The sequence below is a fragment of the Nomascus leucogenys genome, chromosome 12, assembly GCF_006542625.1.
Source record: "Nomascus leucogenys isolate Asia chromosome 12, Asia_NLE_v1, whole genome shotgun sequence".
In the NCBI taxonomy this organism is placed as follows: domain Eukaryota; kingdom Metazoa; phylum Chordata; class Mammalia; order Primates; family Hylobatidae; genus Nomascus; species Nomascus leucogenys.
In genome coordinates this window covers 24,811,791-24,838,805 of record NC_044392.1, presented here as the reverse complement: position 1 = coordinate 24,838,805, position 27,015 = coordinate 24,811,791, and the positions used below count along the sequence as shown (strand labels likewise).

General features: G+C 41.0%; 1 protein-coding gene across 2 annotated transcripts in view; it reads right to left on the bottom strand.

The window, feature by feature from the left end:
- Nucleotides 1-27,015, bottom strand: part of ASTN1 (astrotactin 1) — a 306,051-nt gene that overhangs the window by 61,664 nt on the left and 217,372 nt on the right. For both annotated transcript variants that reach the window (XM_030823936.1, XM_030823937.1), the window contains exons 13-16: nt 24,440-24,634; nt 22,395-22,522; nt 14,794-14,898; nt 12,087-12,275 (exon numbers count right to left, since the gene is read on the bottom strand). In XM_030823936.1, coding sequence (XP_030679796.1) covers nt 12,087-12,275; nt 14,794-14,898; nt 22,395-22,522; nt 24,440-24,634 — 617 coding nt within the window. The remainder of the gene's footprint in view (nt 1-12,086; nt 12,276-14,793; nt 14,899-22,394; nt 22,523-24,439; nt 24,635-27,015) is intronic.

The window sequence follows — 27,015 nt, the reverse complement described above, 5'->3', positions numbered from 1 at the left end:
GATCCTAATTTTTGGAATGGAGGTTTGACCCTCCTGTTCCACTAACCACAAGTTAGTAGACGATTTGTGACTCTGAAATATACATCAGTGTTGTACAAACAGTGAATTTTACCCAGGGCAAGTTTTACTAACATCCTTTTTAAATTTTTATCATTGCTGGTTTGTTCAAAAATAGGGAGATGAGCTTCAAATTTCATTCAAATAATGCTAATAATAATAGTAATGTAGTAATAATAATATGAGTCCCAATGCACTGAACACTTAAAAAATACTAGATATTGCACTTTATGTATAAACCTTGTATCCAATCCTGGTACAACCTTTTAATATAAGTATTGCTAGCCCCATTTTACAGACATGGAAACTGAGGCTCACAGCCATTAAGTAAATTTCTCAAGAACCACATCTAATAAAAATTTTGATGCAATTCTAATACTAAACCCTTGCTACAAACAACTACATTCAACTACTTCCATTGCAATATCAACAGAGTTAACCTATTTAACTATTTAACCTAGTCAGGCATTATTAAGTGGTTGCATTCCCTTATCAGAAGTAGAAATCATTTGCTTAGTTTATAGAGTCACAGAACATTAGAACTAGAAGAAACTCTAAGTATAATCTAAGTTCATTATTATACAGATAAGAAGATTATTTTGAAGAGGGTTAATAATTTACCCTAGGTCAGCTGACTGGCTACTGGCTCAATCGAAACAAAAAACCCAGTTCTCCCAGATCCCAATCTAGTATTCTTTCCCTCAACATGTTGCCTTAGAGTAGGATGGGCAATACAGCAGGCCTCCATCATCATCAGTTTTGTTTTCTGCCACTTCAGCTAATTATAGTCAACTCCAGTCCAGAAATAAGTACAGTAAGACATTTTGAGAGAGAGAAACCACATTCATCTAACTTTTATTACAGTGTAATTATCCTATTTTATTATCAGTTATTGTTGTTAATCTCCTACCGATTTATAAATTAAACTTTGTCATAGGTATGTAGGTACAGGAAAAAAAAAAGCCCTAGTATATGTAGGGTTCAGTACTATTCAAGGTTCCAGGCATCCACTGGGGGTCTTGGAAAAGATTCCCTGCAAATAAAAGGGACTACTGTAGAGACATTTTATTGCTTAGGACATAAAGTACTCACCCCAAAAGATGTGAAAACTCCAATGATGTCAAGTTCAGATTCTCACATCTGATGTAGAATCTTCCCTTCCCTTATCCTTTATCTTGTGTTTTTTTTTTTTTCCTCAACACATTTCCTGCAGAGATAATTAGTGGTGGACTGGAGCCTATAACTTAATCAAGATAAAATGCCTGGTAAATATATGTCTTGTACTATTTAGCCTCTAGCCATATGCTTACTTCTCCTGGGTCTGAATTTCCATGGCCAGCCCAGTTGCACATTGAGCTACATGTTGGATAAAAGAAAATGCGCTAAACAAATTGGCCCCATTTTAGCTTGGCCATAAATAGAGTTTCTTCTCTACATACCTCATCCAGGGATCTAGGCTTCTCTTTTTTCCACAGTCATGTTGGTTATCATTCTGATATTTAGCAATTATCCCCTATAGGTCCTACATTATTCTAGGAGCTATGGGAATTTAGAAAACAATTGTAAGGCTTTTGTGTTTGCTATTTCATCTGCCTGGATTGTTCTGCTTCCCATCTTTGCGTGACCAGCTCCTTATCTTTCAAGTCTCAGCTCAAAATCCCCGTCACTGAGGCTTTCTCTGTGCTGGCCATCTGGATTTATTTCAATCCTCCAGTCAACCTCTGGTACATCAACTGGCTTCAGTTTCCTCAAAGCATCTATCAGTATCTGAAATTATTGCCTTCATTTATTTGTTACTTGACATTTTCTCTCTCTTCTCACTAGGATATGAGCTCCAGAAAAGCAGGAAAATTTTTTGCATCATTCATTATCATATCCCCAGAGCCTAGTCCAATGACTAGATATAGAAGGTGTTAAATAAATGAACAGCCCATCCCAGGAAGCAATCAATCAAGTTCTGAAGGCAAAGTTTACATATCTGGAGTAGTTGGGAATAGTCCAGAATATGATAAAATTAACTACTAAATTGTATGGTAGAGACAATATGTTACTATTGTCAGGCTCATAATTATGTGAAAGGAGCTTTCATCAGCACTAGAATTTTCCCATCAACCAAAATACTATCCAGGTTAGGATGCAAAACTCTTCAAAAACTTTCTAGAGGGAAAAATGAGGGCCTCATCTGAATACTGTTTTAAGCAACCTAGACAGAGCTTTCCTGAGATAGTAAGATTAGGAAAATGTTGCCTAGAGTAGTACAAAGCTATTAAATAAAAAAGTCAGCTTATTGCCTTTAATACTGATTTTTGGTATCTTTCCAATTCCTTTCAGTGCCTGAGGGCTTTAGATAGCTCAATTCTTCAATTCTGCACACAAACTATTTTCTGCACACAAGCCTAGTGATCAATGGCCTAATCAAAGAAAAGCCTTGGTCCGAAGTGAAAGCCACTCAGGACAGTCCTCCTGCCTGACACTCCTCTGTGGAGCTGACATCAGGACATAACCCTGGAGACCTCCGTGCCATGGCTCCAGTGTCGAAGTTTCTGTGTTAGACAGGATGAGAAAAGACAGTAAGAGAACCCACTGCCTGCAGGTCTTCAAGAAAAATATATAGACTTGCTATACAAAATGTGGTCTTGGAACTAACAGCTTTGACATCATCTGGGAGCTTGTCAGAAACGCAGAATTTGAGACCCCACCCAGACTTACTGAATTAGAATCTCCATTTTAACAAGATCTTAGGTGATACATATGCGTATTACATTTTGAGAAGCACTGTTGGATAAGAGACAAAAACTATTCCAACAACTGTGTCGTCATTATGGATCATAGCCAAAATAAATCCCACAACACTCAAAAATACAAAAAACTAAGAGTTAATGGCAGTGGATCACCATGAAATCTACCCAGGGTTGATTTCTGGTCTGTGGTGGGTTTACCTTAGACCAGTTTCTTGGCTTCAATTGTTTCTTATTCTACCTCATTTTGTCCACAAACTTTTCTACTTCTATCTGTTTTTGTGCAATTGGCAGGCTAAAAGGCAAGAAGCAATTCCTAGTCCATCTCAGTAGGTAAAGGCATTCTTTCTTCCTTTTTTTTTTTTTTTTTTTGAGAAGGAGTCTCGCTCTGTCACCCAAGCTGGAGTGCAGTGGCACAATCTTGGCTCACTGTAAGCTCTACCTCCCGGGTTCATGCCATTCTCCTGCCTCAACCTCCCGAGTAGCTGGGACTACAGGCACCTGGCAACACGCCCAGCTCATTTTTTTGTATTTTTTAGTAGAGACGGGGTTTCTCCGTGTTAGCCAGGATGGTCTCGATCTTCTGACCTCCTGATCTGTCTGCCTTGGCCTCCCAGAGTGCTGGGATTACAGGTGTGAGCCACTGCGCCCGGCCAAGGCATTCTTTTTAATCCTGATTCTATTACTTACTATTTCTGTGACCACATGCACATTATTTAAGCTCTCATTATTATTATTTCGTTATCTATAAAATGAGGAGGTTAAGACTTAAATGATATGTATATGTTTGACGATTAAATGAAAAAGGCGATATAACATGCTTAGCAAAGTGCCTGCTCAAAAAAAAAAAAAAAGGTAGCTATTTGGTAATATTATTCTTAGTAACTTTCTCCCTCAACCTACATATCTAGTTTACTCTGGACTCATTGCATCAGAGCCTAGGGACCTGGAGACTCAAATTAAATCCTCACACATATGTTTAGGAAAGCTGCAGAGTGTCTTTGGGAGGCTCTGTCTATGACACCAGTGGGCTTTGCTGTGGCAGCACCTTCATCATGCCTGTCTGCCTGTGAATGTTGTGGAACAGCTGGCTTCTCTAAATCCTGTCTGCTCACTACAGGGCTTTGCATGTCACAGGCCCTCAGCAAACATTTGTTGAATGAATGAATTAATCATTTAGAGAAAATAACTATATGCCATAATTGCTTTGCTACTTGAGTGCTAACTTTGTTGTTGTAAATGCATACAGAAAGATCCTTTGGAGCTAGTTTGCAACCTTGGGGTTGTAAAACATGAAGCCTTATAGAAATTTGTTCTGACTCTTCACTGGATTTCTATAAATTTGTGTCTTTCTATGCCATATGTTACAATGAAGCAAGTTAGCCTAAGAACTACATCAGCCTGAAATACACAAGGACAGGTCTAGGCTGACCGCATTCACAGAGCAGGATTAGAAGGCTGATTGCTGATTCAGCTGTTGTTTTTGGTTCAGCCAAAGCAGAGGTCTGTTTACTATCCTGGGAGAGGAACCAATTTAGTCTTCCTGGGCTTTATCCACATAAAAACGTGGAAGACATGACCTCTTGTCTGCTGGAAATACAATGCCATGTAGGTGGTTTACTCCTTTCTTTGACTCTGATTTACCGCTGCTTAGAGCCTGAGCGTCACCTTAAAGGATGAACTCTCAGCTTGTGCCTCAGAGGGAGAGCAAGTCATTCTTCTCAGCTTTCCCGATGGGAAGGAAGCAACTGGCCAGGAAAAAAAAGGTGGAATATGTAGAAAAAAATGTGGATTACGAATGAGAATGTGCAGTGGAAAGGAAGAGCTTGCTTATTACAATTTGTCCACCCAGATAACCCCGCTGATACGCACCAAAAGCAATAGCAAGAAAAGGCATTGGCAAAGGTCAGATCTAAAGCAACAATGAAAGTGATATTGGAAAAGGAAGGGAAGAAAGACCCAAGGAAATCCACTCCTGAATGAAGTATAAAGAAAAGAAAAAGAAAAAAAATGTACTGTGCTTAGTGCACCAGGTGAGGGTTACAATTAAACCCCTGAAATTTCTTTTTTTTTTTTTTTTGAGATGGAGTCTCGCTCTGTCGCCCAGGCTGGAGTGCAGTGGTGCAATCTCGGCTCACTGCAAGCTCCGACTCCTGGGTTCCCGCCATTCTCCTGCCTCAGCCTCTCAGAGTAGCTGGGACTACAGGTGCCCGCCACCACGCCCGGCTAATTTTTTTGTGTGTTTTTAGTAGAGACGGGGTTTCACCGTGGTCTCGATCTCCTGACCTCGTGATCCGCCCGCCTCAGCCTCCCAAAGTGCTGGGATTACAAGCGTGAGCCACCGCGCCCGGCCAAACCCCTGAAATTTCTAATTTAAAATCGGTTTCCTTTTTTCTTGGTTATTTCTCTGGGATATATAGATCTACATCTCTTTACTGGTTTCTTATGAAGTAAGAAAATATAAAGGATCCATTCCTTTAACAAAATGTGGATGTTAATTACATGCCAGGCACTCTGTCAGGGATGAAGACTCAAAGATTAATAAGACGTGGTCATATCGTTTTGTAATTCCTCCCAGACTTTGGTCCAAAGATCAGCTTTCCGCAGATAAAAAGTATGTTTTCCTTTGTTATCAGTTACCTCACTGATACAGTTAACTCAGGATAACATAAACTTTTCAGAATATTCTTTTCAATCTTTTAAAAGAGTTTTATTATAACAGTGGCAGATGCTTGTGGGAAAAGCAATTTGGAGGTTTTTAGTCCAAAAAATAAAAGTCCCTCATCCATATCTCTAATCTTGGAGCAAACAGATAATTTATTTTGAGATTACATGTACATGTTTCTCTATAAATATGCATGTTTGTATGTATGTGTATATTATATAAATATACACACAAACTCATAGACATACATAATATATATTATATATATCTATATTTTGAGAGAAAGGATAAAATAATTAAATATATATGTATTTATAATTTTACAGAAAGGCCAGACCCTAGAATATCTATTCTTCTAAAGTTTGCTTTGTTCACTTCCATTGGCTAGGAATAGACTATCTCTGGATGGACAGACAATAAACTGGTAGCAGTGGTTGCCTGATTGCCTCTAGGGAGTGGAACTGGATTACTGGGAAATAAGAGTGGGAAGAAGATTTACTTTTCATTTTATTCTGTTTTCTGCATTTTGATTACTTTAAATAAACTTTTGAAATTAAAAAAAGAAGAGAAATATGGTAAATACTGTCAAGTCTATTATTATGGAAGACAGTCATGCAGGGAAATGACAATCCAGGGAAATGTGGAGAGTGCTGCCAAAGGATCCAAATAAAGAGCTGTGAGAGCATAAAATAGGCAGCAGAGAACCCTGTCTGAGTGTCAGGGGAGGCTTGGTGGGAGTGATGTTGGAGCTAGCTCTTGCAGAGTAGGAAGGAGGAGATGGTAGAATGGAGGGCAATTTAGATAGATTGAGAATCACATGCCCCAAGGCTTGGAAGCGTGAAAAACCTTGATGCCTTCTTTCAAACTAGGGAAGTCGTAGTCCTGGACCCATGTTGGGGCCTGACACTTGGCAAGGTATTATTTAATTATTTCAGGTCTAGCAATTTATAGACCTTTAGGAGGCAATGCAAAAATGCAAGCAAGAAACATAAATCATAGCCAGGAAGACTAATGTGTTGATCGTCAGGGCCTGGAAACAGAGATAGATGCCCCCAGGAATAAGGCAACACAACAGACACAAAGGGACAAGAGAGTTTCAAGTGGAGGACAAGAGAAGCATTCAAGAGAGAAAATTTCTGAGTAAGACAGAGTAGTGGTGGAGACTGGAGAGAGCAAATCTCTGACCTTGGACTGAAGCAGGAAGGAAGTCTCTATGGACCTAAACTGTGCAGAGGCAAATGAAAAGGTTTTGGATTGACAGAGGATAACCTTATGTCATCAGAGTGGAGGGTACTCGGGGTAGGTAGCAGTCAGTGATGCAGTGGCTGGAGAGGTGAGAGGGGGTGGTAGGCTGAAAAATGGCTCCCATAGTCCTAATCTCTAGAACCTGTGAATGGTAAAGGAGAGTTTGCAAATGTGATTGAATTAAAGTTCTTGAAATGGGGAGATTATCTTGAATTATCTGGGTGGGCCCAATGCAATCAAAAGGGTGTTTATAAAAGGGATGCAGGAGGAGTCAAAGTCATAGAGAAGGCTATGTGGCTCAGAGACTGGAGTGATGCACTCTAAAGATGGAGGAAGAGGCCACACGCTAAGGAATGCAGGTGGCCTCTAGAAGCTGGAAAGGACAAGGCAAGGGATTCTTCCCTAGAGCTTAAAGACGGAACCAGCCCTGGTGATGCCTTGACTTTAGTCCAGCGAAACTGAGTTTGGACTTCTAGCCCCCAGAACTCTTAAGAAACATAAACATGTGCTTTTTTAAGCCACCGAGTTTGTGGTAATTTGTTACAGCAGCCACAGAAAACTAATACAGGGAGTGCAGTCAGCTGTTCATGCTGAGAAGGCAGAAAGGAGTTACTGAAGGATTTAAAGCTGAGGAGTGATATCATTAGATAGCATTTAAAAATGATAACAGGCTGGGCACGGTGACTCATGCCAGTAATCCCAGCACTTTGGGAGGCCGAGGCAGGCGGATCATGAGGTCAGGAGACCAAGACCATCCTGTCTAACATGGTGAAACCCCATCTCTACTAAAAGTACAAAAAATTAGCCAGGCGTGGTGGCAGGTGCCTGTAGTCCCAGCTACTCGGGAGGCTGAGGCAGAATGGTGTGAACCACTGCACTCCAGCCTGGGTGACAGAGCAAGACTCCGTCTCAAAAAAAAAAAAAAAAAAAAGGATAACAGATGGTGAGTTTTAGAACGGAGTGGAGTGGCAGGAAACGGAAGAGGAAGAGATACACAAGGGAGCAATTGCAATAGTTTTTGAAAACCTTGAAGAAATGGAGAAGAGGAGACCCTGTTGAAGACATACTTAGGTGGTGAAAAGGACTTTGTAATGGTTGAATGTGGAGAGTAAAGAGGAGGATCAAGAAGGAATCCTCACTCCACACTGTGACCCATCAATGGAGTTCACAAATCTACCACAGTGTAGTACTTACCGGGAAGAGAAAAGAAAGCATCCATCATCGAGGTACCTGGAGAATTTCCTGGTAGAAATGCTAAACACTCAAGAGCAAAGGAGGTTTCAAGCCTCAGAAAAAAGGAGAGAATTAGGAGCATCAGCGGAGGTAGCCGCAAAATGACAGTGCCCAGCAGTAGGAGGGAGAGACTCACTAAGGACAAAACCCCATGAAATGATGTACATGGTTTCTTTAGAGGAATATGGGCAAAAAAGAATGAGAAATAAAGGCTAAAGATTTATGAAGAGAATCTGGACAGAATTACATTTGGGGCATCAAGAGAAGAGAGGATTTTCAAGAAAGCTGCCCTGGTCAAGAGGGACACAGTCTTCTGCTGAGATGCATGGGATGGTCACAGGACTGACATCAGGGAATCTCCAATTAAGAAGCTGTAGGGTAGGCTTCCTTCTCCAGCGCTGTTTTTGTAGAGCAAAACAGCTGAAAGTGATAATTTGAAGAGTGAACTGGAGGTGAGGAAGTAGAGAAAAGAGGTATAAACTACTCTTGTAAGAACTGAGGTGCTAATATATTGAAAAGGAACAGCAGTAGGCCGGGTGCGGTGGCTCACACTTGTAATCCCAGCACTTTGGGAGGCCAAGGCGGGCGGATCACGAGGTCAGGAGATCGCGACCACAGTGAAACCCCATCTCTACTAAAAATACAAAAAATTAGCCGGGCGTGGTGGTGGGCACCTGTAGTCCCAGCTACGTGGAGAGGCTGAGGCAGGAGAATGGCATGAACCCGGGAGGCGGAGCTTGCAGTGAGCCGAGATCGCGCCACTGCACTCCAGCCTGGGCAACAGAGCGAGACTCCATCTCCCAAAAAAAAAAAAAAGTAAAGTAAAGGAACAGCGGTAAAGAGGGACGTGTGTTTATAAAAGGATTATTTTTTAGGAAGATACAAGGTTGGAGAAGAGAGAGTTCAGTGACTGAAGAGGTTGTGAAGATTAAAAAGGAGGAGGGTAATGAAGGAGTGAAGTCTAGAGGAAGCAGGGAGGGCTGGGTGCCGGCAGGGAGGGAGACGGGTGCCGGCACGCAGGTGGAGAAGTTAGTCTGGAAAGGAAGAACCTCCCGACCTTTTCTGAGGCATGTGGGCAAAGAACGATGGGAGAAGATATGAATAAGGTTAGACACGGGGACAGGGGAGGTTGAAAATTTCACTTCTGAAATGTTTTACTTGCTCCGTAAAAACAAATTAAGACAGAAGCCAGGCGTGGTGGCTCACGCCTGTAATCCCAGCACTTTGGGAGGCTGAGGTGGGCAGATCACCTGAGGTCGGGAGTTTGAGACCAGTCTGATCAACATGGAACAACCCCGTCTCTACTAAAACACAAAAATTGGTCAGGTGTGGTGGTGCATGCCTGTAATTCCAGCTACTCTGGAGGCTGAGGCAGGAGAATCTCTTGAGCCTGGGAGGCAGAGGTTGCGGTGAGCCGAGATCACGCCATTGCACTAGAGCCTGGGTAACAAGAGCGAAACTCTGTCTTGGAAAAAATAAATAAATAAATAAATAAATAAGAAAGGCTTCATCAGACTTACCTCGAGCAAGATGATCCTCAACGTTGGTATGGCAAACCACATATTGTTAGCATGATAAATAAGTGCCTGTTAAATGGGAGGCTGCCTTCTGAAGATCTGGCCCAAAACACTCATCTCTGAATTTTCCTCAGTCAGGCATAACTAAAGCAAGTTACATATCTGCAATAAAACCCACATGGAAGTCACCACCTCAGGGGGGCTTTTACACCATTACTACCACCACCACCACTGTCAGTGACAACAAAGCAACAGCAATAGCAAACACCTTTAGTGCTTACCATGTGCTTGGCTCTGTGGCTCTTGGAATTTAAAGTTGAATAAGGCAAAGAACCTACTCATGAGAATTCTATGACTTTGTAGAAAGAAGGGGAGACTTTTACCAAATACCTAACCTGAGAACACATCCTATGTAAAGGAAGATTCATAAGGATTCCTAAATTGTCGGGGCTGGAGAACTAGAGAGGGCATTACAGATGAGGTCCAGATAAGTGATTGACTAAAGCAATATCACCCGGATAACTCTAGCCTTCCATCCTTAAGTCCTGTGCTTTTTCCATTTAATTTCACACTGGTAAACTTTCTTTCCTATTCAATCCATATGTAATTTTAGGTATCTAGTCATAGGTACAGAAATAAGCAACAGAGAAACCCATTTTACTAGAAGGGTTTTCAAGTCAGAGAAGGCAATAACATATAATCAAAGGACTCAAATCCAAAAATAGTGTCCCTTGCATGTCATGGAAGGTATAGCCCTCACAGCACACTTGTCACTCCTACGGTAAAGTTCCGTTCTGTATCAGCCCTCTCAGAGAGCAGGACAGAAGAATATCTCCCTTTGTCTTATGCATGTGTCATTCTTTATCAGTGACATTCCCTTGTGCAGCATTTTGGAATAAAAGGAAATTGATACCTAAGGAGGAGAAATATATTTAAAGAACCAGACTAAAGAAGAGAACACATAAACCCTATAACTTAGAGGTAAGTTTTGGGAATGAAGGTGGTAAATAGAGATTGACGTAGACCTACTAAAATGTTTGAATGTCTTTTAAGATTAGTAACAAGCAAGGAGCTTAATATAGACCATATTTCAGAGAACCAAAGTCAACACTTAGACTGTGACAAAACTAGCCCCTGAGTGGCAAGAAAGGCTTGCAATCAAGATGAGTAGGGCATAATGCCAAGATCGTGGACAGAATTCCCTCTTGGATTCAGTATTTAACCTTAAGGACACTGCATTGCTTGGGAGAGAGGCAAGGTCTAGAACTAGGAGCTCTTGGTAGGGTCAGACTCTTATCTCCCAGAAATCTGAGACCTTGGCAATCCTTGAACCACTGGCAAACAGAAATAGAAGAGGATTCAGCCCTCTGGTTCAGTCCTCAGGCTCTGGCATGAAAACATAAGAAAGCTTTGCCAGCTGGAACTGGTAGTATCTACATTTGCTTATATTACATTGCTCTCTTGGCAAATTGGAATCAGAACAATGCTAAGATCCTAAAGTTTGAAGAGATAGCAGAAGCCTGTGGTTGTGTTTCTGAGTTCACAAGAATCAAGGCTTGAGGGGAATGAAGGACTGCAGCCACTGTAGCCCAGACACAAATGTCTTGTTTCTTCTGGGAGAAAGTGCCCAGCCAGAGGAGAGGCCATCATAGCTCTGCTACCTCTTGAGCAAGGCAAAACAGGAATTTGTGTGGAGCTCAGAGAACCAACAGCACCTCAGTCACAGAGACATACTTGCCCCTGTGGCAGCCCTGCTGACAGCAGAGGTCCCTTGTCTCAGAGGAGACCTTCCTTGGTCATTGAGTCTTAAGATGACCCATTTCTTGAGGTTTTATTGTGCTAATTCATCACTTGCCCTTTAGCAACTCCCATATCCACAACTTGGCCTCTTCAGAATGCCAGGTGGATAAACTCAAGAGAAATTCCATGAATGGCAATTCTAAAGCAGTCTTGGTTGATCAGATACAAATATACCGGCCGCTATGCCTGCTATACCAGAGGGTGAATCAAGAAGGTATAAAAAATTCCAATTTCTTATACTTACTTGAACTGAATACTAACTTGCTGTCAAGACAGTAGACAAATATTTATTTGTGAGGCTGTTATTCAGAGTTATATAAACACTTGGCCAATAGAGATTCCCTCATAACACAAATCAGTCGGAAAAATGAGCCTACGCAGAGGGCAGGATGAAGCAAGAAGGGGTTTACTATGTATGTAGCTGCTATAAACGGATTCCAGGCAGAGTTGGGTGTGACTCCTGGAGACTGAACCACGCTCACTGCTTCTTCTCTCCTACTTTATACAAGCAGTCTGATACTTTGTCCTCCCGAGGGTAGCAAAATGGATGGTGGCTAGCAAGAACTTTTAGAGGACTCTGTCTGTGATAACTAACATAGTAAGCTTACAGTTTTGACCCCATTCTGCATCTAAAATTCCCTAAACACTTTGATTTTGAGATTTGGTTTTTGCAACCAAACCTTGGAAATGTTAAAGATGGGCACAGAGCATTGGGGGAAAATCTGATTGAGTCCTGTTACTACAGACTCCTTAAAATGGGTCTTATAGATTGTATGCAGGCAGCCGGTACTGGCATGAGGTATGGAATTTGCCAACAAGCATGCCACTCACCTTTACTGATGTCTTCATACTCCAGCCAGAGTCGCCGCTGGACCTGCTTGTTTGGGTACCAGATAGAACAGGACTCCTCAAAGCCGTAGATAGCTTCCTGGATGTAATGGTTGCCGAACTGGTCCAACAGCGCCACAAAATCTGCACGAGATGTAGCCCCATCCAGCGAGTGGAGAGCATTGCTGAGGGCTATGGAGAGGCATCACCCAAGGGTAAGAATGAGGGCTCACATTTTGGGTATACGGATTCCCAGGCAATTCAGTCCCAAACATGGAAGTGCCTGTGTGGCTCAAAGTGATGTGGGAGAGCTAGCTAGAAGTGTCTGGTGAATGTTTCCATTTAGCTAAATGAGACATTTCAGTTCCTAAGTGAGTATCTTTTAAGCCAGTTGGTTGTATTAACTTTGTGCCAAGTTAAGCAAAACATTGCCAGATCTCTACTCCTGCCCTCTTTAAATCAATGTGTTTTTTTTTAAATCACAGGTCATGACATTAAATCAATTTAGTGAGTTCAAATAATAGCAGTTGAAAAAAGCAGAAACAGTTAGCGTAGTCTAAAATAGAAACACAAATACCAGCCGAGAACATTTCACATCGTGAAGATAAAGTATCGCTTCATGAAACTTCTGTTGTGTGCATGTGGGAGTATGTGTACGCACAAGGTCACGATACAAAATGTATTCTAACTGTGGGTAGTGACTGAAAAAGGCAATTGCAAAATACTGCCTTCAGACGTAGACATGGGCAATGAGAAGACAATGACAGAAGAAAGGAAAGTCACTAATACACTCCTATTTTATTGCAGAAATTCTAAAATAAAAGGACTGGAAAATGACAAATGGAAGAGAAAACTTGTTGGCCCCCTCTCCCCCAACCCTGCAGGCAAATCTTCTTGGATTTGCTGTCTCTCTTTAAGAGAATTACTGTAGGGCCGGGCGCGGTGGCTCACGCTTGTAATCCCAGCACTTTGGGAGGCCGAGGCGGGCGGATCACGAGGTCAGGAAATCAAGACCACGGTGAAACCCCGTCTCTACTAAAAATACAAAAAATTAGCCGGGAGTGGTGGCGGGCGCCTGTAGTCCCAGCTACTCGGAGAGGCTGAGGCAGGAGAATGGCGTGAACCCGGGAGGCGGAGCTTGCAGTGAGCCGAGATTGCGCCACTGCACTCTAGCCTGGGCCACAGAGCGAGACTCCGTCTCAAAAAAAAAAAAAAAAAAAAAAAAAAGGAGAATTACTGTATATCTGTCTGAAAGAGGGGCTATGGTAAATTTTCCAAATCCAATACCTTTTGGATCTAGCTAGCTTTTCACAGTCTCCTTTTCTACATACCTGTCTCCTATCAAGGCAAAGTAAAGTCTAGCTCAGCTTGAGACCTCAAGTGCTGAGATCCACCTCACAGTGACACCATTGTGTGACTGTGGATGGCATGTGGCAACAGCGATATTCGATTGTATTTTTTTTTTTTTTGAGAGGGAGTCTTGCTATGTCGCCCAGGCTGGAGTGCAGTGGCATGATCTCGGCTCACTGCAAGCTCCGCCTCCCGGGTTCACACCATTCTCCTGCCTCAGCCTCCCGAGTAGCTGGGACTACAGGCGCCCGCCACCACGCCCAGCTAATTTTTTGCATTTTTAGTAGAGACGGGGTTTCACCATGTTAGCCAGGATGGTCTCGATCTCCTGACTTCGTGATCCGCCCGCCTCGGCCTCCCAAAGTGCTGGGATTACAGGCGTGAGCCACTTCGCCCAGCCGATATTTGATTGTTAACTCCTGATATGCACAGCATCTGTGCTGGGTGCACACTGACTATGTAAATGGAGTAAAGTCTCTAATGTCGTATTTTCCTAGAATGAAAAGTAGCTTAGTTCTTTCTAGATGTGCTCCACCAGAAGAGTTTCTGTCACTAAGGTCCCCATCCCAATCACTTCTTGCCAAGAACTCTTTTGTGTTAAAAAAGAAAAAGTCCTGGGTCCCCTGTGTCCTATGAAAATGTGCTATATCCTTAATGCATTATCTTTATGCACAAAACTTTACCCTTTGTGAGTTTCTGTCTCACTTAACTTCATAACTTTTCTATTTGTCCTCTACCATTTGTCTTCCTCCCGTTGGCCCTAAGGCTCTACCTCCCTCTTCTGACTCTAAAACCCTAAGTAAGTTTAGAACTCACTACTCCTTAACTTACTAGCTATGTAGAGAGAGCTAATATCTATTTCTCTCTCTCTCTCTCTCTTTCTCTCAATCTCTCAGTCTCTTTATTTCACTCACTTGCTGTTTAGGAGGGTTAAGCTGCTTTCTGATTTTCCTTCCCCCCTCTTTCTTGCTCTCTTTTCTTAGTTCATTGTATGGAGTCTCTAAATTATGCTCTTTGCATTTGGAATACTTAATTCTGTCAATTTGTAAAGTCTGCTTTTATGTATCCTCTCCATATACTGGATGAGCCCAGGAAAAATTATACCTTCAATGGCTCCAGTCTTGCCCTTTCCCTCTCTTCTGTAATCCAAGATAACACGTGCAATGTAATCTCTACTCAGAAAAGAATCCGATTCTAGCCATCTGCTCTTCTGGATACATCTGAGTAAATAGCTAACACATCTCATGCCGTAGCTATATTTTAGGCTGCATCTACGACAATGGGACCAAAGGCTTCTCCCCTTGGAAAGGACTTCTAAGTTCCAGGGAAGGTGGGCAGGATAGCCCACAGCAGTGCTCACCCTGAGAGATGGCCACTTGGTTGAGTTTGATGTGGTACATCACAGACCGGACCTTCCAGTGCTGCAGCACAGGGTACCCAGACACTTCACTGAAGTTCACCATCCCTAAGGACAGAAGAGATATAAGCTCAGTTCTGAGACTGATTCATAAGTCCCAAGTCAAAAAGCATGACCCACCTCTATGAGGCGAAGTGTTGTGATTGTGAGAAAATGATTAAATGTTCTTTGATGAAGAGAATTTCTGGAACCATAGTAACAGCTATCATTTATTGAGCCCTTACTCCATGCCAGGCATTTTGCTGAGCACTTTGCATACATATATTAAGCCATTTGATCCTTGTCGGACAGTTGATATTATCTGAATTTTATAAATGAGAAAATTGAGGCTCTAAGGCTGGCTATGTTACTGTAGTAGGTAGTTTCAGAATGATAGTCACTTTCACACGCAATAACTTCTTGTTCTCAAAAGCTGACTACACTCTCTCTGGCTACCTGGCAAATAGATTTTTGGTGCCCAGTCGTTTTGTCTGTAAAGTGAGAGGCTTAACTGAGATGACCTCTTGCTTCCTTTTCAATTTGGATTCTTACCAGCTGTGTGATTTTGGGCCATGCAACTCATTTGTTTGCATTTTGATATCTGAAAAGTGGGGATAATGGTATTCATCCTATCTAGTTTATAGGCAGGTTGTGAGAACAAATACAATTATGGGTGTAAAAGTACTTCGAAAAAAGATAAGGTCCCTAAGACACCAGGTAAGCCAGGATGGGGCTCCAGATGAGTCTGAGGCCAGGCGGCAGTTCTTACTCATTCTGCTCTAATATCCCCATAGCAAATTTATATTAAACTCTAGGCTTACTGTAATACACCTGATTTTTACTCTCTTTAATGGTTGCAGTAATTGACTCAGCTCACATACCTGATAACATTGATTTTTCTGTCTCATTTAACTGATTTGTGTTCAGTATTTAAGTTTTAATTACTCTCAGGTTGATAATGCTTATTTCTTCTTTACCAGAAAGAACAGTATCAGGGTGACTAAATCATTAAGGGGCAGGAACAGCCAAATATTGAGTGCCATCTCTGTGCCAGACATTGTGATAGTCATGTGTTTTCTCCTTTTTACTAACAGAAAAACTGAGGCTCTGAGAAGTTAAGTTAGTTGTCCAAGGTCACTCTCAATAAACACAACCTTACAGCCTCTTAGTGATGTTATTAATGGGCTATTCTTCCTTGAGTACCTTGAAGAAAGAGTGTCACCCTGTTTGAATTCTAGCCATTACTATAAATATAAATGCTACCAAAACAAAATAATTTGGCCACAGGAAAAAAAATTGCCTTGCTAAGTTTAGAAAGCCAATTTTAGCTTTATTTCTATGCTTAATCTTTGCTATATGTGTAAGTTATAGGAGTACATACACACACTTGCATATGTGTGTACATATTTTTATATATACAAATATAAGGGCAATATATAGTAAATTTATATATATTATGCATAGAATGTGTGGTGTGTGCACATGTCTACAAATATAATGGCAATAATACATATGTAGTGAATTATCCTGCCATTTTGACCCATGTTTCTTTCAGGCTAAATCAACTAATTTAATGCTTAAACTGGATGAAGAGTAGGTAGCATTAATTAGCTGCTTGTCAACCCTGATCAAATTAGGCGAGTAATTGCCAAATTTTCATTTCTGTGTGAATCATATGGGAATAATTTTTGGTAAGGTGAAAAGAAAAAAGGTCAGGAAAGACGCTTAGTGAATCAATTGCTTAAATTTTATCTTAGGCAATCAAAGGTAAGCTACCTGAAACTAAGAGAAGGTTTTTAGTATTCTTTTCTTTCAAATATTCTTTTAGGGCATTAATCTTTGTGACTACCAACAGTCATACTACTACATACTTTGACTTTTAACTTCTATGTTAACTTCAAAAGCATACCAATGGAATTCTAACTTTACAAGTTTAAGACTTCAGTCATATGCTTTAAAGGTACATTTTATTAGAGCATAAGATGTGCATCATATGTAAAACTATTTAATAACAAGTATTGTATAGTTAGGTCAGCTCAGCAGCTTTGCTTTTAGTTTGAAAAGTTTATTTATAAAAAAATAACAAGCCCACTAAATAAAAATTTTTCAAATTATTAGCCAAAGCCACCTTTAATTGAATTATTTCCTAGGGGAAAAAGAAACAGGAAAGAAATCACAAAGCCTGAGCTCTAAGGCTGGCTGTGTTGCTGCAGTAGGCAGTTTCAAAATGATAGTCACTTTCATACTCATGACTTCTTGTTCTCGCAACCTAACTATCCTCTCTGGCTACCTGGCTCAGGTATCTTTCGGTTCCCAGTTGTTTCATCTGTAAGGTGAGAGTTTTAGGTGAGATAATCTCTTGCTTTCTTTTCAGTTTGGATTCCTACCAGTTGTATGACTTTAGGGAGGCCACTCATTTACTTGTGTTTTCATATATGAAAAGTGTAAATAATAGTATTCATCCTATCTACCTTATAGGCAGGTTGTGAGAACAAAATAAAATTATGGGCATAAAAGTTCTTTGAGAAAGCTGGGCGCAGTGGCTCATGCCCATAATCCCAGCACTTTGGGAGGCCGAGGCGGGCAGATCGCTTGAGGTCAGGAGTTTGGGACCAGCCTGGCCAACATGGTGAAATCCCGTCTCTACTTAAAAAAACAAACAAACAAAATAGCCGGGTGTGGTAGTGTGTGCCTGTAGTCCCAGCTACTAGAGAGGCTGAGGCAGAAAAATTGCTTGAACCCAGGGGGCGGAGGTTGCAGTGGGCTGAGCTCATGCCATTGCACTCCAGCTTGGGTGATAGAGCGAGACTCCATCCCAAAAAAAAAAAAAGTTCTTTTAGAAAAGAGAAAGTATCATAGTATCATACACATACATGGCCTCCATAATGTTATCATCATCACCCTCCTTACCTCTCTCTCATCATACCTAACTCCGTAAACTTGGCATTTCCTAATTGGTGCTTTTGTTATAACTTCCTCGGCTTTTTAGTCCAGAACAACAGAGGGAAGATAAAATAAAGAAACATGCACAGATGTTGGGTGGGGAAGAGGGGTATGGATAACAGTGTTCCATATCCACCCAGAATGGGCCAAACAACTGAACTCCATTACTTAGCTGATCAACATTTCTCCTGGATGCATTTATGCCACACCGTAGTCAGGGAACAGTTACATAACTGTTAATGCTTTGAAGTGTTTTTCCATGCCTACTTACAGATAATAATTGCATTAGTTAAAAAGAAAGGGGTAATTTAAAAGATATATATTTTCTAGGTGAGCCATGTGACATACTTTCTCAAGCTGCCCTTGACAGGCAGTCAGGTTCAATTTTTTAAAAAATTTTTATTATTTTGGGACACATTTCTGCTGAATGACTTTTTTCAAGCAAATATTTCTGACTATGTTTTTTCAAGAAAAAACATTAATTTTTCCTACCTATGCTTGAAAAAAGAATGACTGAACAGCCTTTATGGGCAATATTCAAACCAAGAAAAAAAGAATGAGGAAGAAGGAAGAAAGGAAGGAAGGAAGGAAGGAAGGACAGGAGGAAGGAAGGAAGGAAAGAAGGAAGGAAGGGAGGGAGAGAGGGAGGGAGGGAGAGATGGAGGGAGAGAAGGAGGGAAGGAGGGAAGGATGGAGGGAGGACACTAGCTTTTTCTTGTTATTTTATCTGAAATGTCAGGGATATATGTATATTGCCCCGAAGTTCTAAAGCCAAGAGTCCATCCCCTTTGGATGAACTTTAAAAAATTCTGAAGAGCCCAGGGGTCTAAACCTTCACATAGATTTAATGACTGTGTCACCCAACAGGCCTATGAATGCAGCCAGCAGCCTCCTCTACCTCCTCTGGACTTCCTTCTCTTTCTCAGCAGAAAGACTGAATATACAAATGGACAATGGCCAGATTATACATAAAAATAGAACTCTGACTCACAATCTGCAGCAACCAGCTCAGAAAACCAACCCATTATCTAGAGTAACCAGCCTAGGAAGCCAGTCTACTATCTGTAAGTCAGACTTATAGGAAGTCAGACAACTATCCATAACAAACAGCCCAAGAAGCCAAAATATAACCGCTATAACAATTGACACCAAACAATCCGGACTTGATTAATAGCTGACAACTTCCCTATTTTTTTTCCCAGTTCCACTTAAGTCCAACCAAAGAAAGTACAATATGCACCCCTAACTAATCACACAGGACGCTCACTTCTAGTTAAGCCACCTACAACTTTCTCAACCGACAGCCTCCAATATGGGCATACTTGAAGCCTTTCCTTTTTTCTCTCTAAAGCTTTTCCACTCCTCTGCCTGCCTTTGAATCTCTGCCAAAATACAAGTGATGATGGCTATAGCAAGCCTCCAAATAAATAGCCTTTGCCTGTTCTTATTTGCTTGGTCTTTGTTTATTTCCATACAACATATAACACCAAAAAGTCCTGTTATTTTGATGAAGAGGGAAGCCAGCAGCAAGATAAGACATGTAGTTCAGTATTTTTCAGTGTGCTCTTCAAACTGATAATTCTGCAAGATAGAAATAGGTGTTATGTGTGAAAATGGTTCTCTAGTTAAATAGACTTGGGAATTGCTGGCTTAAAGTGAAAAGGATTTCTTTACTGCAGGGCTTCTAGGAAACTTCTCTAATGTTGAGGTGTTGTCTATTGCTGAGAGGAAGATACTCTTTCCAGACATCTTTGAAGGCAGAATCTGTTTATGAATGGAGCTCTGACTTTTCATAAGAAAAACAACAAATAAAAAAATGCTTGGAAATGCTGACATAGAAGATTCTTAAGATCATTTTAGCTCTAGAATCCTCTAAGCTAAATTTATGGGAATTATGACCTATAATAGTAGATAGAGTGAAATGATATAAGATTCCCTGTATAAGTCTAGGAAAGATATAATTAAAATGTTCCCAGAACTAGAGTTAACATGGGGAAAATTTGGCCAATTATCTCTTTAATAGATTCCTCCAGTTATTCCTGGCTTTAAAACAAAGCAAATCCCTGCTTACATCAAAGAAAATATGTGATCTTGGCTTAACTGGTGCCACTTCTTAATAAAAATAGGTTAAAAACAAAGGCAAGGTAGAAAAGTAGCCAGGTCAAGATTCCCATACATTTAGCTTAGGGGATTTTAGAGCTAAAGTGATCTGAAGCTTAAATTTTACTGCCTCGGGATCATCAAAATAAAAGTGTCCCATCTGGGCATCCTTCTATTTCTTTTGCCTCCAACGGGCCAAATTAGGAGAGGTCCAATGGCATGTGGAGGAAGAACTTTCTATCGTGAATGAGGACCAGGTTTGGATCTTTCCTTGTTCTCACAGAAGGGGAGTCAACCACATGTTTTTCTGATGTTTCTCAGCTCTATCCACCCTCTCCTCCCCCAAAGCTTCAGGTAACATCCAGGACTTTTCTGGCTATCTCATAACTGAAGTAAAATCTCTTCCCTCCACCATAAGTTATCTTGTGAGAGAGGTGTCCTGCAGATTTTTAAACAGAGCCACATATCTTATTACTGGTGTGGCACCTACGCTATTTGTATGTGCCACCTCGCACGTCTTCAAGGCATTTTACACACACATGCGGAATGTGTCTCCCAAACGGTGTGGCAACAAGGAAACTAGATTCCCTAATGCCAGAGATGCAGGCTTTAGGGATATGTCCAGAAGCTGCAATTTAATTTCTTCAGGTGTATGTATGTGTGCATGTGCGTGTGTGCATGTAATATTTCATAGGGCAATATGATTTTGAAGAGATTTATTGCTGGTCCAGAATATATTTGTTTTTTCTCTTGCTCTTTCTTTTCTATAGGGTAGATATTACTTCATAGTTTTCATACTCTCTTCTTTTTTCCTTTAAATATTTATTTATTCAACACACATAGATCTCACTATGGGTCAGGAACTGTTCTAAAAACTTTACAAATACGAATTTATTTATTCCTCATATCAATCCTATTAGGAAGATAATATTAGAATGCCCATTTTTATAGGTACAAGAAAGTGAGGCACAGAGAAGTTAAGTAATGTGTCTAGATCACACAGCCAGTGAGGAGCTAAGCCTTGCTGCCAGGCTCCAGAGCTGAGGTTGTTAATCACTATGCTATATTGTATCAGACAGACCTACATCTCATCCCATTCAGGTCTAAACTCACATTTTTAACACAACTTGATGTCTGGAAGAGACCTACCCTTAGCTGAACTCATTCTTTAGAAAAGGAAGAAAAAGGGAGAGGAAGATGTGAAAGGAATATATCTTGGGCCCCCCAAATCACTAAGCGCAAGGGAAAAGTCAAGCTGGGAACTGCTTAGGGCAAACTTGCCTCCCATTCTATTCAAAGTCACCCCTGTGCTCACTGAGATAAATGCATACCTGACTGCCTCTTTTGGAAGGGCTAATCAGAAACTCAAAAGAATGCAACCATTTGTTTCTCACCTATCTGTGACCTGAAAGCCCCCTCACCTCTTAGAGTCTTCCTGCCTTTGCTTCCAGTTGTCCCACCTTTCCAGACCAAACCAATGTACTTCATGTATATATATATTGATTGATGTCTCATGTCTCTCTAAAATGCATAAAACCAAGCTGTGCCCCAATCACCTTGGGCACACTGTCGTCAGGACTTCCTGAGGCTGTGTCACAGGTGCACGTCCTCAACCTTGGCAAAATAAACTTTCTAAATTAACTGAGACCTGTCTCAGACTTTCTGGGTCTACAAAGGTATAGAATAAGGAAGACAGAATGAATAGGGAGAAGAGTAACAGAGAAACATACAAAGCAATCAGTGGAATTGAGCTCATGTCTAGTCTTCTAGCAAGTGTTGCCAAATCTCAGTCAGCCGCCTCTCATTAGTCCATGGGACACCTTGAAGTCTCTTCCTTGGCCCAGGAGGTGCCAGCTGGGGGTCTTCCGAGGCACAGGCAAGCATACCCAGAGATTCCTGGCTCTTCTAATTAATCTGTGTGTTTGTTCCATAATGAGTCTGAAGGAAGAATACTGCTGGGCTCAAAACAATACTGAGGGGCAGGCATTATTATCCCCATCTTATGATGGGGGATCGTGAGGCCACGTGAGACTCTATTGTCTAATGGCACACAGCTAGAAAGTAGCAGAGATGCAAACCCAGGGTCACGAGACAACGAAACTGTCATTTTCTATTTCCTCATGATGCTTGGTAAATACTTGCCAGGAAACCCAATAGCAATGATGGATATCTAGGTGAGAGTAGCAATCTAGCTTCTCTCTCTGCCTCTGTGACCTGGTCACTTCCTCTAATCCCCCAAGAACTCTAAGCAACTATTATCTTATTTGTTTTCAATGCATCTCTGTGAAACTAACAAGAAAATACACTATTAGGACCACTTTGCAGGAGATTATATGATAATATCAACAATTTTATTGAAAAATATTCCTACTAGCATTCAGTTTTATGGCTGAGCTTTTATTGTGTATCAAGGAAATCACTGGCTTAGAAACCAAAATAAGTGAGGTCAAACCTTAATTTTATGAAACTGCAGGGAGCTGCCTGTTTGTGCCAGTTGAATAAAGTTGAGAAGGCACACTCACCAGTCAGGAAGTCAGGGTCAGGGGTGGGCTCCGAGATCTCCTCCAGGCATTGATTCTCCAGGGGGACAGTGGCCACCACAAGACCATCTGGCAGTTGCTGGTCTAAACCACGAGCAAAGTTGTTTTGCCTAGAAACAGGGTAGACCTTCATTTCTGAGTGTTCAGGTGAAGCTGACTCCTTCCTTTTTTTTTTTTTTTTTTTTTTTTGAGATGGAGTTTCACTCTTGTTGCCCAGGCTGGAGTGCAATGGCGCGATCTCAGCTCACCGCAACCTCCGCCCCCCAGCTTCAAGCAATTCTCCTGCCTCAGCCTCCCGAGTAGGTGGGATTATAGGCATATGCCACCATGCCCGGCTAATTTCAACCTATAATGTAAAATTATTTTTTGGGGGGACATTGTCTCACTCTGTCACCCAGGCTGGAGTGCAGTGGCACAATCATAGCTCACTACAGCCTTGACCACCTGGGCTCAGGTGATCCTCCCACCTCAGTCTCCCAGGTAAAGGAAACTACAGGCCTGTGCCACCACACCTGGCTAATTTTTTGTATTTTTTGTAGAGATGGGGTTTCACCATGTTGCCCAGACTGGTCTCAAACTCCTGAGCTCAAGCAAACCACCCACCACCTTGGCCTCCCAAAGTGCTGAGATTATAGGGGTGAGCCACTGTAAAATGTAAAATTCTTTCTGAACCAAGAAGTTCCCCTCACCCTGAACCCCATCGTAAATACATGTCAGGAGTAAGACGTAATGGGCATGGTTGGTGGGGTGAGGGATGGCGGGGATGGGAAATAAACCAGCTGAAAATATCTACCAAAAGGGTAAAGAATATGCTTTCCTCTTTCTCAACTCAGTCCCTACTTCCTGACCTCCTCTTGATAAGATCTAGACAGAGTCAGTCTCATTTCTAGACTACAGTGAAGACTTCGGTCACCACTAGATTAGTGATGACACCTCACTTCTTGCCTTTGGCAAACCAATTCCCAGGCTGAAAGGGGAAATGCTAGTAATGTCTCCTGTCTACAACAGAAAAAGCAGCTGATTCCAAAAACTGTCTTGAAAATTTACTATCAGTTTGCTCATAAGAGTCTAGGCCCAGGTTGCTGTCAACTGCTGGTCCATATCATAATACTGACATCCTCCTCCTCTTCCTCCTCTTCCTCATCATCATCTCCCGGAAAATATTTTCCTGTGGGTTCTAAGAAGATGTATTTAAATAGTCCAAGGCAGAACAGGGACAGGCATTGAATGGAGAATCACCTAGAAATATTCTAAATCAATGATTTGAAACATTTTATTCTCAGGATTCCTTTACACTCTTAAAAATAATTGAAGGCCCCAAGTAGCTTTATTATATTTATATAAAAAGGCCCAATTATGTCTATCAATTTTTACAATATTGGAAATTAAAATAGAAATTTTAAAAATTTATTAATTCATGTAAAAACAACAATGAATTCATTCAATATTGACATATTTTATAAAACATGAGAGAAGTAATACTTTATATTTTTTGCAAATTTTAAAATGTCTAACAATTGAAGATAGTTGGATTCTAACATCTGAATTCAATTTACTGTAATATCTTGTTTGGGTTGGAGTATGGGAAGAAAATTCAGCCTTTCTGTAGTTGGAAAAGGCAGGACCTTGGATATGCCCTGAGAGGGTTCCGGGGAACCTTAGGTATCCTTGGATGACACTATGAAGACTGCTGTTGTAGAGTGACTCACACACTGATGCTTCCATTCATAGGGAAATGGAGCTTGAGCATTTTCGTGTGGGCTTCCATGCAAAATCTTCCAGTTCCTGCCTGGGCAAAGTAAAATCTCATTTAACACTTTACTGTTAACCCAAACTAAGCATGGTTCTTGGATTCTGGAAGAAGGAATGTAGACTTGGAGGAAACCAAGGGTAAGAATGTAGTCTATCCCTTTAGGCATATCATATTTACCCTGCTCCAAGATATAAAGCTTTATGCTAGTGCAAAGCTCTTTAGAGAAAGTCCACCAACAGCCTTGAACAATCAGTTCTCTGTATATGAGGTTTACCTGAATGTTCCTTTCAGCACCTGTCCAGCAGCCACTTCCTTGGAATGGTTGTTGTAACCAAAGAACATCTCCCCAAAGAGGGTCTGGTTCATGGGAAGCTCCCTGCTTTCCCCACAGTCACTTCCCTCTGGACAGGTCTCCGTGATGAGTTGGCAAGAACGTCCATCCACACCAAGCTTGTAGTCCTCGATGCACCTAGCACAGAGGAGAGCTCAATATAAGAAGTTATTTCATCAATGACCCATGCAGGCAAATCAACCCCATATATTGGGAGGAAATGCCTTTGAGAGAATGTTGGATCACCAAAGATTAGATTTCCAAGTTACATTCCAATTTGATTTTGACTCATTGGTTTTTTAAGCCTGTAAACTGAGGCTCCTTTCATCATGTGATCAGACTAAATCTCTCACCTTTTCTGTGCAGAGAAGTGCTGTCAGAACTTTAGAGTAGCCTCTCCTCTAATAACTGTACAGTTACCCAAATAGGTCAGAGTAAGAATCACTGAAGATAAGCTTGCAAATGAGTTAGCACATTTAAATCCAAGATATTCTAGAGCTTTTCTTAAGAACCATGTACATGGTCAGACCCTGCGTTTATTTGGAGGATAATCAGGCAGCAAAAGGAATGACACTGTGCTTAAGAAATTAATAACTTTCTAATCTGGTCCTGTGACAAGTCAACTAAGAAATTAGAAAGATTTATCATCTCCTGGCACTGTTCTGTTTGAACGTAGCCAAACACAATATCAACCCATAAAGACTCCTCCTCCATTAGGAGTAGCCTTCCTGAACTAAATAGACCCTAGGGCACACAGTGTGAATGCCATGTGCACCATTAACCAACGACTGCTTCCTTGGCATCCTCCTCATTAGGATGGAAAAGCAACATCAATGTTAGTAAATATGGGTCAGCAACTCATAAGTCATTAATTGGACCTTATTTGTAGTTATAGTGAGAAGAATTTACATTTGTTAGCTAAAGTAAGAACTTTTTTCATAAGGCTGTCATTAAAAAAGAATATTGATTTAATCTGAGTCTCTCATTGGACATACACCAAATTTAGAATTTAAAGATGCTCATGATATTAAAGCACATCATTTATTCCTATCCACAGTCATTGTTATAATAAGATAAAGAACTCTGTCTTATGTAGAGGAACAAGGAATAATATAGTGAGAAGCAATATTGTAATAGCAGTGGCTTTGTCCTTTACAGGGAAACCTTGGGCCAGCTGATTAACCTCTCTGAGCTTCAGTTTCCAAAACTGTAGAAAGGGGAAAAAAGTAGCTGCTTCACTGGGTTGTTGAGAAGATTGAGAGACTGCATGTAATGAGCTTTTGCAGTGCCTAACATATAGCTAGTGTTCATTAAATGTTATTATTAGTAGAAGTAGAGGTGCAAATGAGGCCCATGTTCATGCAACTTTAACTGCTTTTTCCATTTACCGTTTATATATTTGTGTGAACAGGTGTGATTAGAGCTCTTTAATTATAAATGTATGTGATTTGGTCTTTATATAAGAATCTCAAATCAAGGACTTCTTCAGCAGGCTATATATAGTACCTTGGATCGTGCTAAACACACGTGTGTCTGATTCTTATTGAAACAGGGAAGAAACCCAGTCCAGGTCCTACTACATTAGTCCAGGAAATAGACGTGACTCAACATTCCCAGAGGATTCCATGGCACCAGCTTAGGTCTGGGACAAGATAGTGAAGTGGTTCCTTCCTTCAGCAGTAACACAGTGTTTCTAGGAAGAAATCTGAAGCTGGCTGGTTCCCTCTCCGTCCACCTTGAACATCTGGACAGCTTCCCCTTTCACACTGCCTCATCTTCCTCATTCTCCTGACCATGTGTCCCACTGTAAAATCCTTTGAGGGGAAAGATCAGGTCAGGTATCCTGTTCTTTTTCCTGCACCTGACACGCAAGTTTCTCTGTGCAAAGTAGGTGCTCAAATATATGTTTATTAAATAAACACATTTATGTAACTTTGGCTGAATTGACCTCTATTAATTGAAATGGGTCAACCCTAATGATAACATTACAGAGAATATTAAGATATAGAGCAAACTTCCATTTATGGTATGAGGGTTTACAAGAAACTGAATATGAAAATGGCTCAATTACAAAGAAATAAAACGAAACACAATAAAATAACATTACATGATTATTCAGCAGGCACTGGCTTTGGGTAACAATCCAGCCTAGTTTTATGACTATAAACATTGATTATCATTGCAAGCCTATCAGACTGTGAGATCCTTGAGGGCAAGAATTATGTGTTATTTATCTTTGCAGCTCAGTGGTCGCCACAGTATGTGGCATAAAGCAAGTTCTGTCCTTAGCAGGCTGGAAGAGAGAGGGGAGGGGAGGAGGGGGGAGAACGGAGAGTGGGGGAAGGATAGACAAGCTAACGATGGCTGTAGAAGACTAGCTGAATCTTTGTTTACTTTATAAATATAGCATAAAATGTCTTTAAATATAATTCCAGTCAGCAGTGTAAATGTAAATTTCCAGAGAACCACAGAACTTTTAAAAAATCAGGGAGGGCCTGAATCTAGTCCTAATCTTCTCA